The sequence below is a fragment of the Serinus canaria genome, chromosome 4 (genome assembly GCF_022539315.1).
Source record: "Serinus canaria isolate serCan28SL12 chromosome 4, serCan2020, whole genome shotgun sequence".
Lineage (NCBI taxonomy): Eukaryota > Metazoa > Chordata > Aves > Passeriformes > Fringillidae > Serinus > Serinus canaria.
The window spans coordinates 10,718,645-10,736,331 of record NC_066317.1 but is presented as its reverse complement, the minus strand read 5'-3'; the positions used below and the strand labels follow the sequence as shown (position 1 = coordinate 10,736,331).

General features: G+C 38.9%; 1 protein-coding gene across 1 annotated transcript; it reads right to left on the bottom strand.

Annotated features, from left to right (window-relative positions):
- Nucleotides 1–4,676: 4,676 nt before the first annotated feature.
- On the bottom strand, nucleotides 4,677–11,215 carry ELMOD2 (ELMO domain containing 2). The gene is made up of 8 exons (XM_009097519.4): nucleotides 11,001–11,215; nucleotides 9,809–9,837; nucleotides 9,104–9,198; nucleotides 8,238–8,367; nucleotides 7,287–7,420; nucleotides 6,633–6,701; nucleotides 5,394–5,527; nucleotides 4,677–5,032 (listed from the first exon to the last, which is right to left on the bottom strand). The coding sequence occupies exons 1-8, from the start codon at nucleotides 11,143–11,145 to the stop codon at nucleotides 4,875–4,877; spliced, it is 894 nt and encodes a 297-aa protein (XP_009095767.4). The 5' UTR covers nucleotides 11,146–11,215; the 3' UTR covers nucleotides 4,677–4,874.
- Between the last annotated feature and the right edge of the window lie 6,472 nt (nucleotides 11,216–17,687).

The window sequence follows — 17,687 nt, the reverse complement described above, 5'->3', positions numbered from 1 at the left end:
AGAAGCATTTGTTCTTCAGAATTCAGGAAGAGAAATAAAGGCTGCCTGAAAGATACACATGGACTAAAAAAACCCCAAGCAAATTATTTAACATAGCTTGTATGAAGGCATGCCAGAAGAGTCTGAAAAAAACTAACAAACCAGCAACACTTGAGGGTTTCTATTTCCAGAGCTGTTCTCCAGCTTTTAAATTTTGTTCCTCCTGAGCAAAAATGCTCAGATTTTGAGTTAACCTCCAGGTCCTTCAAATAAAGTCATTGTTGAGGGGTTTTCTGGGGGTTTGGTAGGGCCTTTTTTTGTGCTGTGGATTTAAAATTTTTGTGGGTAGTTTTTTTTTTTTTAAGCTTGAGACAGAGCTTTTCAAGTGAAGACTTTAAAAGCAAGTGAAATGAAGCAGTAATAAACCTCTACCACTTGCAGCAGACTACAGCAGCCCATCTGTGTAACAGGATCGAGAACCAAGGACCTCTTAGCAAGCTGGAGGCGAGTTAGGAGGATGGGGTGAAGAAAAAAGTAGGATAAAGCTTTCACTCAATCCAAGTGCAGGTGCATGAAACTGAAAATTGTTACATTTTCTAGCAGGCGGAAGACATGACTGTTGACAATATTTTGGACAAACCTGTTCTTTATTTGCTACCATCGTAAACATCTCTATTACACAGACATCACAGTATACATTATTGCTTTTACATTGTGGTAAACAGGAATTCCTATTAGTATGCAGCTGTCTAAGCACAGTGTCATAAGAAGAAACTGCCCACAAATTGTCTTGGGCTGGGTTGTTCTTAATTCCCTAGAGAAAGACAAGTATCTAGAATGGCACAAGAAACATCAGTCCAAAGATGGGTCACCATGGTACTACAGCAACACAAACAAGAATGACAGAAGGAAACCACAAGCTACATCTTCACCACACATCACTAGCAGTATTGTCAAGGATGCTGACTGCTCAACTCCCACCTAACTAAACACAAACTTTTTCATCATAATTCCTAAAAAAAGGCTAAGCTATTTCTTTTGTGAAATTTTATTTAAACTAGGACGGAAAATCTGGAAAACCAATGGAGCTGTGTGTACGTTTAATTTTTGTTGCATTTTTGTTTTGTTTTTCAAAGACTGAAAGTCTGAAACTATTTACCTGTCGTGTTTAAATTGGCCCCTGTTACTACTGCCCTTTAGGACAAAATGCCCTCTTCTTTACATGGCTGTATCAGACGACTGAAGCACAATCAGTTTAAAAAGATTGTTTCTTTCTTCCTATGTAGCACTGTCTTCACATGGCTTTCCAGTCAAGTTAGTTACTTCTGAAACAATATGTTTACTTAGTGAAAGAGTAGATTTTACATTTGCTTGTAAAAGTGTTGTGGTGTAAAGAAAAGAACTGAATGATAAGCATTCTGCTGATCTCCAGATTAATTTGTTCATAGAGTGACACCATGTTTCAAGCATACACTAAAAACAAAAGTGAAGGTAGTTTGTTAAACATTTGCTACAGGAACAACAACAAATTTAGAAAACCACCTTGTCTCCAGTTTTAATTTTTTTTAATACTATTGCATAAAAGTTTTCACATAGTGAATGTTTTAAAGAGGCAGCAAGTTAGAAAACTAACAGTACTTGCAAGTTCTAATAAGATAATATGTATTTAAAACATGATGGTTAATAAATAATTTACAGAGTTTTTAAGACTCTTAGAATAACCTGTGAGCAAAAAATTCTGATGTTCAATATTATATCAACTTGCAGAAAAGTGGCCTACCTCCATTTCCAGTCTTCCATAACCTTAGGATTGTCACATTACAACAGAGTTAGCATAAAATACCACTGACTAGTAAAGCCTTGTTCTTGCCTTCTCTAAACACAATTTTACCTATTTCAAAATATTTTCTAGCTACCACCATAATACAGTTAAGCTACCAGGGGTGCAAACAGGGACAGCCAGTATTAGTCTACATATAGTGAGTGACTCCTAGACAGAATTACTGGTCTAGCTGATCATACAAAACCACATGCAAATTCTAACTGTTTCCTGGGAAGATGCACTGGAGCCTAAGATAAATATTCACTTTAATTACTACATGCAAACTAATGCATTCCCTTATGTCTCACTCATCTGATGATGGTTGGGTTTACTGCCACAGTTTACTTCCCAGATCACCCACTGACTTAAGAAAAAAAAAAAACTAGAAAAGATGCATCTTATTAAAAGCTTGAGCTACATTTAACACTAAAACACCTCAGGTGTGTGATAGGAACCCTGAGACTCTATGGTTGGGCTTTAGAAGACTCAGCAACAGTTAAATGTCAGTCTCCCGGTGAAAAAGGAGCCCAGTGAAAGTTTCAGTGCTGGAAAGACAAGGGTGTAGATGAATTTTGCAACTGCTGGAAAAAACAGAAAAAAAAGCTTGCAGACATAGCTCAGGGCCCTTAGAGATGGCTCAAATGATTTTGTAACTAGCTGGCAGGCAGTAGATGAAAACAAATAGCATCTCCTTTGCTGCTGCTGCCAAACATAACTGGGATCACTTCTGGAATTCAAAAAGTCAGTCGTGTTTTGTTTTACAAAGGAGATCTACAAGCAGTAGAGAAAGTTACTAATAAAGACAAACTTGACAGAAGATGGGGCTAGAAAGGAACCATGTGGGCCACTTTCTACTTCCTTCCTTGGATTTTTGGCATGTCCAGCGTCTGCAAAGCTCAGAGAAACAGAGCTGCACCACAGGACCTGAATCCCAGAATGCTCTCCACAGGACCTCAACTCTTCATTGGCGAGTATTCCAGGATCCATGTTCAGGGGAGCAGCAAAAGAACTGGGCCTCCCATTGTCAGTTTGAATCTAATCTGGTCAGTTCAGCTGTTCAGTTTCAACCAGGGCAAACCATAAATACTGTCCCTGTGCCCATCTTCACAGTGTTGGTGTTGTTGTTTTGGGGATTTTTTTTAAATTGGTAGAACAGCATCAACCCAGCAGAGGTGAGACTGAACCCTTCCCTACCCTGAAGACATTCAACTTTTCTGACTCTCATCTGTACCTAAGGTATCCAAAAAAGACAAGAGAACTGTGTTACCCCATAGGCATGTACTGTGTACCCTAAACAGGAGCTTCCTCACAAGCAAAACATCCCTGCGTTTAAGGGATTGAGAGCACAAGGGTGGATGCAGTGCAACAAGTCACTACAATCCAGACTCACAGAATTACTGGGGTGGGAAGGCACCTCTGGGAATAACCAAGTCCAATCCCTAGCCTAAAGCAGGGCCCCTCAAAGGAGGCTGCTTAGGGCTATGTCCAGGTGGGTTTAGATGATCTCCAGGAAATGCAGTATTACATATTATATTTCATACTTATGTAGTATAACAACACTCATTACAAACAGGGGGTTGTCTTTTTTTTTTTTTCCCCTCATGCTTCCATTCATTGTGTTCAATGCTTATATTCTTCAGGAATCTCTTCTGGAGTAATCATTGACTAGAAATTAACTAGTTTACCTGAGATGATTAAAAAAAATATATGAAAGCTTGTATCAACATACAAATTTTGTGCCACTGTGAACCATTTAGGTATAAGGTGAAAAAATCTTTCTCAAATTACTCAAGTTTCTAAGGCTGTGATCTAGCTAGAAGACTCAAAATAAAAAGCTGATTGAAAATAGCAGAAGGCACTTATTTAATAGAAGGTCTTAGAAAACAAAGTGATGGTCATACCAAATCCATTTAAAGTTGCTCTAAGCAATAATTAGTCACAATACAGACATGAAGTTCTATCTATTAGATTGTCTGAGGATGGCAAGACTAAGGAACACATGAAAGTTGCATCCCGTCCATGGAAAATACATCTTTTTTAGACTTGTACTCAGATGTGAATTTATTTTTACAAAATAAGGATTGCAGCTGCAATAAAGGGTTTTTTTAATTTATAAAAGGGCTAAAGTAAATCTGTTGTACCTCCCACTAAAAATACCCCCTTAGCTGCTAAAAGAAAGGGCTGACAAGAGATTCTGAGTCAATCATTCTCATCATTTGAAGTCAGATTAGAAAGAATCAAAAGTTTTTACAATAGGAATACTTTTAAAAAGAGTAGCTTTAGCCTGAGGATCTTATCCTCATGCTGATGACACATGGTTCTTTTTGTTTGCTTGCAAACTAAACTTCTTTCAAGCATAGGAATTGGCTGGTACAAATTCACAGATAAATTTCCTTTACAGAAGTAATTTCTAGTAAGTACTAGAATGCAACTAAGTACAATATGATGATGGATTAAGCCTCTTTTCCAAAATTATAAACAAATAATACATCTCCTTTGAGGACCTCTTAATTACAAAGAAATTTAACATTGTTGACTGAACGATCAATGACATATAAGGGAACAAGAACACAAAAAATCTAAAATCACAATAATTTCAACTAAAAGTTGAATTTCAACCGTTACATTAAAAGGCTGGAATTTAAATTCAAATTTGAAAAGCACAACTTAAACTGTCTTTTAAAAGACCATTAACAGTCAAACCCATTCATAGAAAATATGATGCAGCATAAATATCTGCTTCACGTTTCTTCACCACGAAGTATAAAAGAAAATATAAAAGTAAGCAATCCAGAGGTTCTTGAGATTTGTGGGTTGTTTTTTGTGTTGGTTTGTTGGTTGGGTTTTGTTTCATTTATTTTTCAAAAAGCTGCCCTTTGGAGAATAGCATAAAAATAGTTGTAAACAGAGGTTGATTGTCCAAGCTTTCCTAACTGAATTTTGCTAATTTTCTTTTTTTTAATGTAAAAAAAAAAAAGTTCTATTGTTAGACAGTTTTTGGTGAAACACACAAAATTTCCATCTGAATGCATCACTCAATTTTTAATACAGAACCTCATATACTGCAGAGGAATTAAGGTTTCTTTGTATCTTGTAAGGTCAGTACCACATTGTAATCCAGTAGAAGTCCCTTAATTTTTTCATGGAATTTCTCTCTGTACTGGTTGAAGTGCATAATGCTTTCTGGTTCCTCTTCAAACCAGAACTTGTCAAACTCATAAACTAGATAACCTGTGAAGAAAATAAAATACAGCCAGTCCTAGAGTGATCCCTTAGACTCCCTTCAACCTCTTAAAACAAGGACTGTCCCATCCTGATCTACAGCAAGCTTTTGGATGCTCTAATAATAAATAACAAAATAAAAATGCAAATACTGAGTTTTCAGACTGGAGTATCCAAAATATAGAAAGCCACAGAAATTATCCTTAAATGTACATTTCTGTAGCACAATGTTTAAGCAGCAGGTGCACTTCCAATACAGAAGACAAAGAGCTTGCTCTGGCTAATGAGAAAAGAGTGGAAACACACTCCAAAGAGCCCAAACTCTATGTTATGGCCCTCCCTGAGTACTAGAGCAGCCAGAGATACTTACAGTAAAACTGATGGAAGTGCTCCATCTGTGGCAACCCAGAGACCATGTTGTAGAGATGACCCTTCAAAGCACCATTCTTGAGCAAGCTGTATGCCATCTCTGTCAGATTGATCCCAACTATGGCATAGGAGTATCTGCAACACAAATCATGGGTTTACATTATGGATGGAAAGGTTCCCTGGCACACTCTGCTTTAGGATAGCTATGATAGTCCAAATTTTTCCTGTAATACTTGTTGATGAGCTGATTCCAATCTACAGACCATTCCTTGGTACATCCAACCATGTAAAAGTTACAGTAATATTGAGACAGCAAAGCTAATCAACTGACTTCAACTTTTCATCTGAAATCCTTAGATCTGCTGGAATATTAAAAATTGGATGTGAAAAACATTGCTGCACTGTAAATGGAATGTCTATTTCAACCTGTTGCTCAAGCTGAAAGAATATGGTTTTCTGTTGCATGATATAAAAAGTATTATAACAGGAATTCTTAAACAACAGTTAAAGTGTTTGTAGAGGAAGAAAAAGTAAAAATTAATTAATTTGTGCCAATTATATACTTATATAATTGAGCAAAAAGTCTCACATATCCTGTTCATGACAGAGTTGCACAGGGTAATGTTAGCCACAATCAAAGTCGTGAAGGGCTCCTGTTTCTCGGTAGGTCATCAAGTTAACTAGGAGCTAGATGGATCAGACTATAATATCTGACTGGTTTGAGAGTATATTTCCCTGTAAAATCAGCTAAATGCTTAAATATGTGAAGTTTTCGAAAACAAATTTAAACAAACAAACCACCTGTTTGTAAATACTTATTACACAGCAGAAACCCAGAGATAAAAAAAGGACCTTAAGAGGTAATCTAAACTACCCCAACACAGGATCAGTAAGAAGGTGAAAAACAAGTATGAATTTCTAAATCTAATCTAAGTCTACTATAAATAAAACTAAATACAATGTTAAAGGCATTTACTATGTTAAATGAAGATGATATTTTGCAGCATTTTTGCCCCAACAAATCCATTCTGAAAAAAAAATAAAAAGTTGTACTTAGTTCCCAGCTAGAAATTGCTTTGTGTGTTTGGTTTCTCACACCTTTCTATTTTGACCCTTTTTTTCATTCTTTAATGGAAAAAGCCCACATAAATTTTCCTCTTTACTTTCTGGACACATGTTTAACAGTCTTCACTTAAGTTCTTACATAGAAGTAGCCAGAAAAAATTCTAGAGTGACTTACCCCAGCTTTGGGTGATTTGACCGAGAAAGGATCTGTCGAGCTTCATTGGTGTAATGCTTACTAAAATACCTGGCAGTGTAAAATATTATTTTAAATTCTTTGAAAAAAAAATACTGTCAACATTAAAAAATTTATGTCAACATTAAAATCTGTACCTTTAAACTAAAGGCGAAAACTACCTTATAACTGGAAAATGGCATAAAATGAAAACCAAGGAAAAGGTAGCAAAATAAATTATTTTCAGCGTGAACTAATACTGTAAAAAAAAAATTGTGATCTGAACATCAAATATGAAGTTCAACCTAGTCCAAAAAGTTTGCTTAGCAAAGATATGCAAACTTGTCTATTTTTCATTACAGTAGGAATTTTTACATTCAGGAATTTTTAAAGCTTTTGCCAAGTTAGGTACAACCTATCAACTCTGTCATGAGGCAACAACAAAATAAGGTGTCTTGGGCAAATTTCTGTCCCTTCCCTCACTTCTTGTCCTTACCCAACCACATCAGGTGTTTACAACATGCAGCCACGAGAAATGTTGAACATACTACTTTCTATTTGCTTCTACTCAGTTTTTATTAGAAATAGCATTAACTAGAGAAAACACAGATACTGAAAATTAGTTACAAAAAGAATGAAATGCTTCTTTTCACTTACACCAGATTCACTAAGCCCAGCAGCCCCATTCCTCTGAAGTCTGTTTTAGGATCATCACCTTGGAAGCCGATGTCACACCACTGTTTGCTGATTCTGGCCTTCAGATTCTCGTGAGGCATCAGCAAATTCCAGAGCTGTACAAATAGTTATGCTGCTCAAGTATTCCAAGTCACATTAATTCAGAACACTTGCTGCTGCACACTAGAAACCATTCCCCAGGGAACAGGGCACAATCTGCATGCCGCTTTCTCCTATTAGTGGCAATGTGAGGTCTGCTACAATGGCTCACTTCAGCAATTATGGAAGTTATTACATTTAACATTAAATGTGGTAATTTCCCTTCACAGACAAAGCTGCTCTATGAATACCAAAGATACAAAGACTTGTTTCACTACAGAAATTAATTTATGCATTATTTTGCAATAGGACAGTTATAAACTGAAATATAAATTCTCAATGAATACTCATTTAACATGTCAGTGCCGGGGCTTCCCTAGCAAGCTGAGATAATGATGAAGTTTTATCTTCCAGCATCAAACTATCTTCCTTGACATTGACGGGGATGCAGTAATGAGAAAAAATTAGTGTCTTTTTTATTTAGTAATTAGTGGTTTACAAAGTTAGATGTGTGCATGAGGCTATAAATCTTTTTAGTAGTGATTCTTCAGTGACACATCACAAATTAATTTTTCTAAATTATATATTGTTGTTATGTCTGATTTCACACAAATAACTCCACTGCATGTAACTCTAGTTCATTTTTTTTTCTTTGAGGTTTTATTTTAATGTGTCATTTCAGTAGTTTGCAGTTCTGCTTTGCAGTTCGGAAGTAGAAAAGAGCTTTAAATAGGCCAGCTGGTAAGAATGCTACCAGTAAGTTCTTTCAAGGTGTTGGACTTGGGGGGGGGGAGAACCAAACAAACAGCACATGTATTTTAAAAATTATTTTACCTCAATTAACTGTTCCTCGTGTTCTTCATTTTCTGAATCATATGGGACCTTCCTTAGGTTCTCCACATCCAAATACAATTTTTTATAACCTGATATCTGTAGCAAGGATATATGCAAATTTGTCTTAAACCTGAAACAATGACAAAATACCATAGAGGAGATTTAAATAGGCCTACTCAGCCATAAATTCTATCTTCAATTACATAATAAGACCTTTTTTATGTTATTGCAATGTAAACACAGGAATTAGGAAGTGCTTTATGTGTATCTTTACAAAGTACAGCATACTGGTTTAAGTACACTTACATACTTTAAACATCTCTAGCTGATTCCAGTGCTGCAGTCAGACTTTATTGCCTTCAATTATGGGGAGGGGAAAAAAAAAAAATCTAAAACCTGTCATGGCACAAAACTCCATATATCATCCTGATCACTGTACCTTCACCTACCCCCAAACTTTTTGTTAAGTCTTACATACAAAAAAAAAAAGAAAAAAAGAAGAAATTTTGATTATTCCCTGTCACTCACTAATTACTTATGCAGATGAATGCAAACATTAATCAGGCATCACTATATTCTCTCACATATATCTAGGGAATTATATAGTTCTTGTAATAAACCTATGCAATGATCATACTAGTTAGAATATGGAGTAACAGAAGGGACTTGCAAAACAGACATACAGTAATGCCAAATCCACATGAATTAAACTTTGCAATTTATTTTCTAGAACTGATGAGAACATGACCACACCTAATTTTCAGATTTCATTCTGAATATTTGCATTGAATATAAACATTGCATCAGGTTAAGCAGCTGGAAGAACATGGAAACAAGTGAGAACAGAGAGAGGTTTCCAAACACACCTTGTGTCCCTCTGTTCAATCTTCTTTTCTTTCATTACATCTCTGACACACTTCTCCACTTCAGCTTCTTCAACATGTACAGCATTTCTTAAAACCTAGGCAGTTAACACAGTAAAGGACTTAATGAGGAATGAAGACATTATCTACTTTATTATTATTATTATTGCTCAGCTGCTGTATATCTGTTGTATTATTTACTATGAGAGGAAAAGGGTCAGTTTAAGGCAATTGCTTATAATGCACTGGCTCGAAGTGCATACAAAAGATCTGCAATGATTACATGAGAGCATGATTTGTACTTTGTCAGGCTGTAAACAACATTTACATAGGAGTTGCATAAAGAATAAACACAAAGCTGGAGAGTTGCTTGGTCTAGGTTCTTGTTTGCTTTAAGCTGCTGAATTGAAATATGCTTTTCCTAATCCAGCTGAAAGAAGTGCCGCCAAGAAAGTGCTTCAGAATTAGAAGACAGGTAGCTAACAAAGGGGAGATTTCAATGAAACAAATGTCTGAAGGGACATGGGATTATTTTTGAGAAACCTTAAATAAACCTAGCACACAGAACAAAAAATTCCAAGTTCTCTTCTCTCTGTCCTTTCCTCGTCTTCAGTTTGCCCCTCTCAAAAAGTAAATGCATGTGTTATTCTTCAGGGATCTGTCTCTGAAAAAAGGTTTTATTACAGTTTTATCTCTAGTATCTCTTACCTTATTTTTTGATGATTCCAGTGAATGTTCTGTAAGATGGAATAAAGTAGATTTCACCATTAAATTGAACTGTTTTAAATAACTGTCAATAAGTGTTCTTGCAGTATATAAGTATTATAAATTTTACATCCCTTTTATATATGTAATAAAAAATTAATCAATCTTAAAATGAACAGTTTATAAGGTAACAGAATGTCTTAATTTACACAGATTTTTTTATATATAACATTTCAGTACAATGCTGAAAATAGATTTGGATTTTTTAAAGCATCAATTACATGTATAAATCAAAGACAAATTTGAAAAGGTGTCAGAAGAGAAATATGTGAATTGATAACTTCCTGTTCTCAGACATTATTTTGTGTTTATTACTGAAGAATAAGGAAGTACAGTCACCTCTGCAATTTATTGTAAAACTACAAAAATATTCAGCAGTTTCTTGAATTGCTATTTTAGATCAAAATTCTGCATCAAGCAGAACTGTAAGATAAATCACTCTTTCTCACCTCCAAAAAATGCATTTATGTCTACACAATGTCAATTTTTTTGGTAAAGGAAGGTAAAAGCATATACTCAAAGTAATGGGAAGACTCTGGTGAAGTATGATTTCTGATTCACTTTTTGATGATACTGGAATTTCCTTAGCAAGCAGACAAGAAAGCCAGTTCTGGCATTGATTCAGATTTCTCATTGGATAGCTGAGATGAAAGGAAGAGTGAAAATATAATTCTGGGGATGCACAGCAGGTACTGGTTTCCAGCTCCTGGAAAGCAGGAGGCTCAGGGGGAACTCGATCGCTCCCTGCAACCACTGGAAAGGAGGCTGCGGACAGGAGGGGGTCGATCCCTCCTCCCACGTAACCAGTGACAGGAGGTCAGGAAACATCCTCAAGTTGTGCCAGGGGAGGTTGAGGTTGGATATGAGGGCAAAAATGTCACCACCGAAAGGGTTGTCAAGCACTGAACAGGCTGCCCAGGGCAGTAGTTCGGTCACCACCATTCCCGGAGAGATTTAAAGGATGAGTGGATGGGGCACTGGGAGACGTGGTTTAGTGCTGGGTTTGGCAGTGCTGGGTTAATGGCTGGAATCGATGATCACGGAGCTCTTTTCCAGGCTAAATGATCCTGTGACTGCTGCCGTACACGACGCTTCCGAGGCAATCTCGCGGCCCCGGCCCCGGCCCCTCCATTACCTACGCTCAGAGTCCGCCGCGCGCCCGCCTCCGCGCCGCCCAGGAGGCGCTGCAGCTCGCACTTGCCCGTCAGCAGCCGCAGGACCCACTTCAGCCAGAACCGAAAGTAGTTGCTGTACAGGAACCCCCAGACGTGCGGCCACATCTTCCGCGGGCGGCGGCCCCGCGCCGGCGGGGCCCGAATCCGGCCCGGCCCCGCGCGCTGCTCCCGCCCCGGCCGCGCCGCCGGCGCCCCCTCGCGGCCGGGCCGCCGCGGCCCCTCAGAGCACGGCGGGGAGGGAGCGGGGCCCGGCCGCCCCCCGCATCCCGCCGGAAGCCAGCCCCGACCTGGAAGTGATCGCGGACACGGGACGCGGCGGAAGTGCCGCCTGGGATGAGGCTTCCTTTTCCCGGTGGCCCTTATGGGCTACTGGCACTACTGCTCCCTTGCCCGCTGCCCGCCCGCCCCCTACCCCGCCGGGCCCAGCGGCGCAGTCACTGCTGCCCGCAAATCCGGACTGGTCGCCCGGTGTGCAGCAAGCCGATAATGAGAGACACTCGAGAGAGACGCCGAGTACCTGTATCAGAGTTGCACATCCCTGGGTGATTAATCCCCATAATCCACAGATCAAGCGCTCCAACTATCAGAACTTTTTCCTCTTTATACATTTTAGTAAACAAAGGGATTGGTGTTCGTTGGCTAGAGGTTACACAGTTCTATTACTAATCAGTATTCTGTCTTCTGCTGGTTAGTGGTTCTCTCAGCTCTGGTGCTAATTAATCCCGTGCTCAGTCTCTCCTTTGTGGCCGGTGGGTTTTTGTGTCGGTGCTCTGTGAGTCGTTCGGGATCTGCCCCTGCCGGAATTCCCTGTTACCCACTGGGAGCCCATTTCAGCACAATTACTGAGCTACCTTCATTTGTTTCCTCCTTATCTTGGGAGTTCTGCCAGATGTCCTTGCGGCCCCTAAATTCTGCATTTGTGGTGTGCACTATGGGGCATCCACTCGTCCACAGCGGTACATCCTTCTTCCCAAGCCTTGTTAACCTCCCCTGGCTCTGAGAACATGGAAGCCTGTCCAGCCCCAAACCTTAACAAGGCATTTCTACCAAAAAATATTTTTTGGAAGAACACCTGGACATCACCTAGAACTTGTTGGGTGCTCTCTGTTTCATGACTTAAATCTCCCCTCTTGCTGGTTAGGCTTGAAAGTAGATAATGATCAAAACACGAAAGGATATTCTTTCTTAAGAAAATTTTTCATATTCCACATCTTGAAACAGTTGGGCTAGATAATTTTAAGGAGTATGTTACCATGGATCTTGCCTTGCCTTTGCTGAATGAAGGTTCAGCCTGAGTGTTCCATTTAGTTTCAGTCACTACTTCCATTGTATTATAATTGATTGTTTCAGCAAACATAGGTTGAACACGGAATTGTATGCAAAATTTGGAGTGTTGTAAGGGAGCTGGCAGACTTGCTTGACTGCATTCTGATATATTTTTTGATGTGTGGAAATTGAACTAACTTTTACACTAAATCAAAAGCCACTCAGCCGGTCTGATGGCCTATGTCCCACAGAGGATTTCAGAGCACAGACCAACTTGTTTGGTATCCTCTCTCTGGGTTCCTATACACAGGGTTGTATAGCTTCATGTGGGGAAACCATTGATGTGTGAACTTCAGTTGTTTGCATATCTTATTCCTACACTTAAAAACTGTGAGGAGAGGTGGTACACGTTGCATATTAAGAGGCAATGAAACTGCTTAGTGAGCAATCTGACTTTCAAAGCATTGGGGCTTTGTGTGAAAATAAGCTTGAAAGCATTTATCTCTATATTCTTACTTGGTAACAAGATGACATGACGATTTTATCACATTACCTATATATAAAGTTGTTCCAAGGTACCCAAACCCCAGGAAACAGATATTAAAAAAATCAAAGATCCAGTGCCTTGGAACTGGTAATAGAAACTGCAGGAAAGAAATTTGTCTGCATTGCAGGACTTGGGTGTAAACTATAGCTCCCACCTAGTTTGTATATGAAACAATTCTGGGCAAATACTCAGGGGAAAAAAAGATTGTGCTACATCTCCCATCTGACAGCTTGGCAGTGCACTGCTGCTGTGGTATTTAAACATAGCTGGGCTGACATCATCTTGTCAGAGGAGTCCTGGCTACACCAGCAGCTGAAGGCCATTAGTTTGATATTGGGAAGACAGAAGAATTCCAACAATGTGAAGAAGTGTAAGGGTGGTCAGGTCCTTCCTGACAGTCTTTACGCCCACACATGGGTTTCACTGAGGTAGTTCATTAAAAGCTACTGAAATTTTAGCAAGTCCAGCAGGTGCATCCTTAAAGTGTGGGTGTGCACAAATAACACAAGGAAATTTCTAGCTGATGAGACTTTTGTTGATTTTTTAATACCAAAATTAAACTGTGCTGCTGATTCAAGGGTTTTACTTTCCATGGGATCTTTTAAGAGATTAAATAGCTTCATACCAATATGAATGTTTTTTCATTATATTTATGCTTAAACAGAAATTACATTTTGTGTGGAATGTTAAGAACCAGAGTAACTTACTACAATTTTTGGAATTTGTTCCACTTTCTATTGTGATTTACTGTGACAATACATACGCACAGTACAGGATTATTGTTTTATCAGTTCTCTTTGCTTCCAGTCTCCAGGACTGATGTGTAGACAGTACATTGCACAACACTTCTCTGTGATATAATTAGATTTATTGAGATTAGATTTATTGAGGTAAGCTTGACAGATTTTAAGGTCTTAGTTTAAATTAAGCCCTTCTGAAATTGAGTTAAAAAGATGCAAGTTTTAGTCTTACACTTATTTTTGCTCATATGATGTTTCCTCCCCTTTAAATCTGTATTTTAAAGTAAAATCTGTAACCAATTAATGATTTTAAAATATTATAGAATGGTTTTTTGATTGTTTTTTTCACAGCTTTTTGTAAATTGCAAGACAGCAAGCATGTTTGATTTTGTACAAATGTTAGCACTTGAATCATGCAAGATGCTTCTGAATCATCATGTGCAGTCAGTTAATAAATTATATATAAGGCAGTCAAAAATACCATGCAGTAGATTTAAAAAAATCCACTTTCGTCTTGTGTTCAGTATTTGCCTTCAAATTTTACCTTCACAGAGACTTTGGTTAAAGTAAAGATCATAACCTGTTTACTCTTTTAAATCCCATTTCTTGGGTGACCAGCAGGGCAAATAACCAGCAGCTGGATCTCTCTCTAGTCAGAAAACTTTCGATGGCAGCAGCTATTACGTATTATTACTGGTAGTTATTCTTTGTTCCTATACATTTGCAGGTGAAGGGCATGGAAAATAATATGCTGCTTGGCTCAGCCAGAAGCCTGTATTATGTCAAATATTTATTTTAATGTTTCTTTTCTCTACCCTTGCTTACACATGGATGTGTGAAAACAGTATAAAAATGTGGAGCAATCATCTGAGCAAGAAGAGACATTCACTTACAAAGCACAAGGACAAGCTTAGGAACTCTCTTTTCAGGTAAGGAGAACCAGTCCACTGAATCACTTTCTTGTGTTAAGTATTACAGGTTATTCAGCAATTTGTTCTTCTGTAGAATCTTTTTAAAAATAATCTGTTTGCCAAAAATGAAGAAAGTCTGCTGGTGGGAGGTAAAACTGCTCTGAAAAAATTAACACCCCTCAAACCCCAACACAACTTATTCCAGTTACACACAGTTCTTGAGCATGTGAAATAAGATATGAAGAGAGCCCTGGGAGGGAGATACTGTGAAAGCATGAAGCAGATAAGGGACCCTGTTTGCAAGTAGGTACAAGTGCACTGGAAGCTCATGACATTTTCAGCCATGAGATTTTTGATTTTTTTTTTTTTTTGAGAAACTTTAAATGCACTACCTCATTGAAAGTTAATGACCTAGTCTGTGAAGTGAGCATCAAGTAAATGATCACCACAATTTAGCATGGCTAACTGTATCTGCTGCCTTAATAAATAACATCAAATGCAGTCCATGGCAGTCCCCACAGATGTTCCCTACACACTGTGTCAGTTTGTTAGTTTCTGGAAATACATGATGGTCTCATCTTTTTTTTTTCCCCCTTACTTGCTCTGAACATAAGCTAAAATGAAATGTGTTAGATTTCTGTTAATCTTATCTTCAGCAGCCCTCCTGCTTGACCACATAATTTACATGTTTGCTTTGGCTTTATTACAGATAGAACACCAACCAATAAAGACATTTTATTCATTACTTGGGGGGTATTTAGTGCTCATTTGTTCCTCTTAGTTCTAAATGTCTATTTTACTGCAAATGTGCCAAAATCTACATCAACCCTCCATCAAAATTCGTGCCCTGAGCTTTTAGTTTATTAAGTGGGAGAGGGAAATGGTGATGGGGGGCAGTAGGAGAAGAGGATTGTGTCGTGATTGCATTGCATCTTATTAGCTAATTATAAATGCATATCCAAAGTGTAGCTTAAAGAAGATTTCTCAGTAAAATATTTAAATGGCACAGAAACAGAAGATAGAGGGAAGTTCATAAGAAGTGGGTACAGGACAGGAATAATGAGGTCTAAGTCAAGGCTTCACAGCAATTTATGGAGCTACATGGATTTTTAGTTCATGTATATATACTGACGCAGGCTACTAGCACTCTCCTGCATTTTTAATGAATAATAACATTTATAATTCAAAGTAATTAGTAAACAGAGATATAAACCCATCCATATCATAATTCAAAAACAGGAAGGTCATGCTAACCTTGCCAGAGCAGCAATATACAATTTGTGAGGTCAAAAATTTCCAAAACGGACATAGTTACACTGTTGTTATTACAAAGAGTGGCACATAAAGGCAGCATTGACGTTAGGACTCCAGCACACCTGTGTATGGACACAACTGTTGTAGAATTTGTCATTGCTTTCCACCACACCATTCATTTTACACACAAAATGATTTGGGGGTTTGGTACAAAATGAGGTAAATTGTTAAGTAAGCAAATGGAGAAAAGGAAGGGATACTGTATTAATAATACAAGCATATTTTTAGAAAACAAATTGTCTAAATTACTATGTCCTCTGGGTAAATAAGGTAATGAATTATATATGCTAGTAATACATTAAGAAGTAGATAACAGTTTAGATAGCAAAAAGCTTACTGCTTTTGAGAGCTACCCTAGCCCAGTCTGACTTCTGAAGATGTTCTTTGCATGTTTGCAACACCGAACGAGAAAGCATATTTTCTTTATCATAGCTGTAGAATGAAAGGTAGATTTGTGAGCAGGTAGAGAACATGTCAAAGCAAAAGCCACTAAATACCTGCTAATCAGGTGTAAGAAGGAGGCACATTTTTGTCTGTAAAACGTAGGTGCTTCTATTAGAACTGTGTTGCTGTAAGTGGTTCCAGGAACCATGGTAAATGAGGTATCTGTTCCCTATATAAACTCTGTTGTAGGAGATGTATTCTAAGCAGTGACTAATTTTTTGTTTTCTTATGGATTGCTGAAGACCTAAAAAGGCAACAGGTGTGCGTGTCTGAATGGAAAGGCACATGTGTGAAGCAAGGTACAATGGCTGCAGTATAATACTGTTATCAGGGTAGAGGTACCAGTGCACCATTAGACTTTGATCGGGTGAGATTTTGCAGCTGCTTGCCCTCCTTCCTCTTTAAAGGTGAACTGAAAAGCTTGGTTTGTTTGCCCGATTCTGTGACTGTGCTAAATGCATGTATTAATTGTACACAACTTCCTGATACAATCTTACAAGCAATATAAAACAAATGCCCCATTGGTTTTGAATGAGCAAAATAATGTTCACCATTACAATGTTGTGCAGAAAAAATTCACATCATGAGAGTTTTATGTTCAAAAAGGAGTCAGAGGAGTCCTATAAATTTATTCATGAACAAAGAGAGAGGCCATGAGGCATTTCCCATGGGGTCTCTCAGATTTGGAGGACACAGCCCCCTTATTATCCTGATTTTCCCAGCCACATCACCCTCTTTCTTTCCCCATTGGCTGAGGCACAGACTTCCCGATTCGTCTACTACATGTCTCCCTTAACGTGTGCACACACGCACTGACCCTTGCATAAGATAGCCCTATCAAGTCTTAATTCTTTTTCTCGAAGTTCGGGAATTAAGCATGACCTTGGCTGAGCAGTAGTCCCTGTCAATTAGTAACATTTTCTGAAACTGGTAGTTTCTCTCGTTACTTCCTTATCTACAAGTCTCTGGCCCTAGCTACAAGCAGATTCACAGCACCTGTTTATAAAGACACATTCATCTTATTCCTTTCAGTGTTATGACTTCGGCTAAACAGCACCTGCCGAAGTGCCGGTCCGAGACGTTTTTGTCATGAACAGTCTATACTTGCCACAGTCAAGAGGTTTTTCTGTGTGGGTCCCAGCTTCGGGAAAGCTGAGGGCAGGGGAGGGCTCTGCCAGGGGCTTCAGCGGGAATTGGCGTGGGCACGAGGCTGGTGTCTCCCGGGGGAAAGCCGGGCGGCAGGAGGAACGGGTGTCCGCGCTGCACTTTGCGTGTCCCTACCGACGGGCACCCGCTCCACGGGGAACGCCGATGTGCGGCGGGAGAGCTCGGCGGCCCCGCCCGGCGATCGGTGAGGCAGGACGTGTCCCAGCCCTCTGCGCAGGGGGTGGGCAGGGCAGGGCACCGCGGCGGGAACTCGCCCGG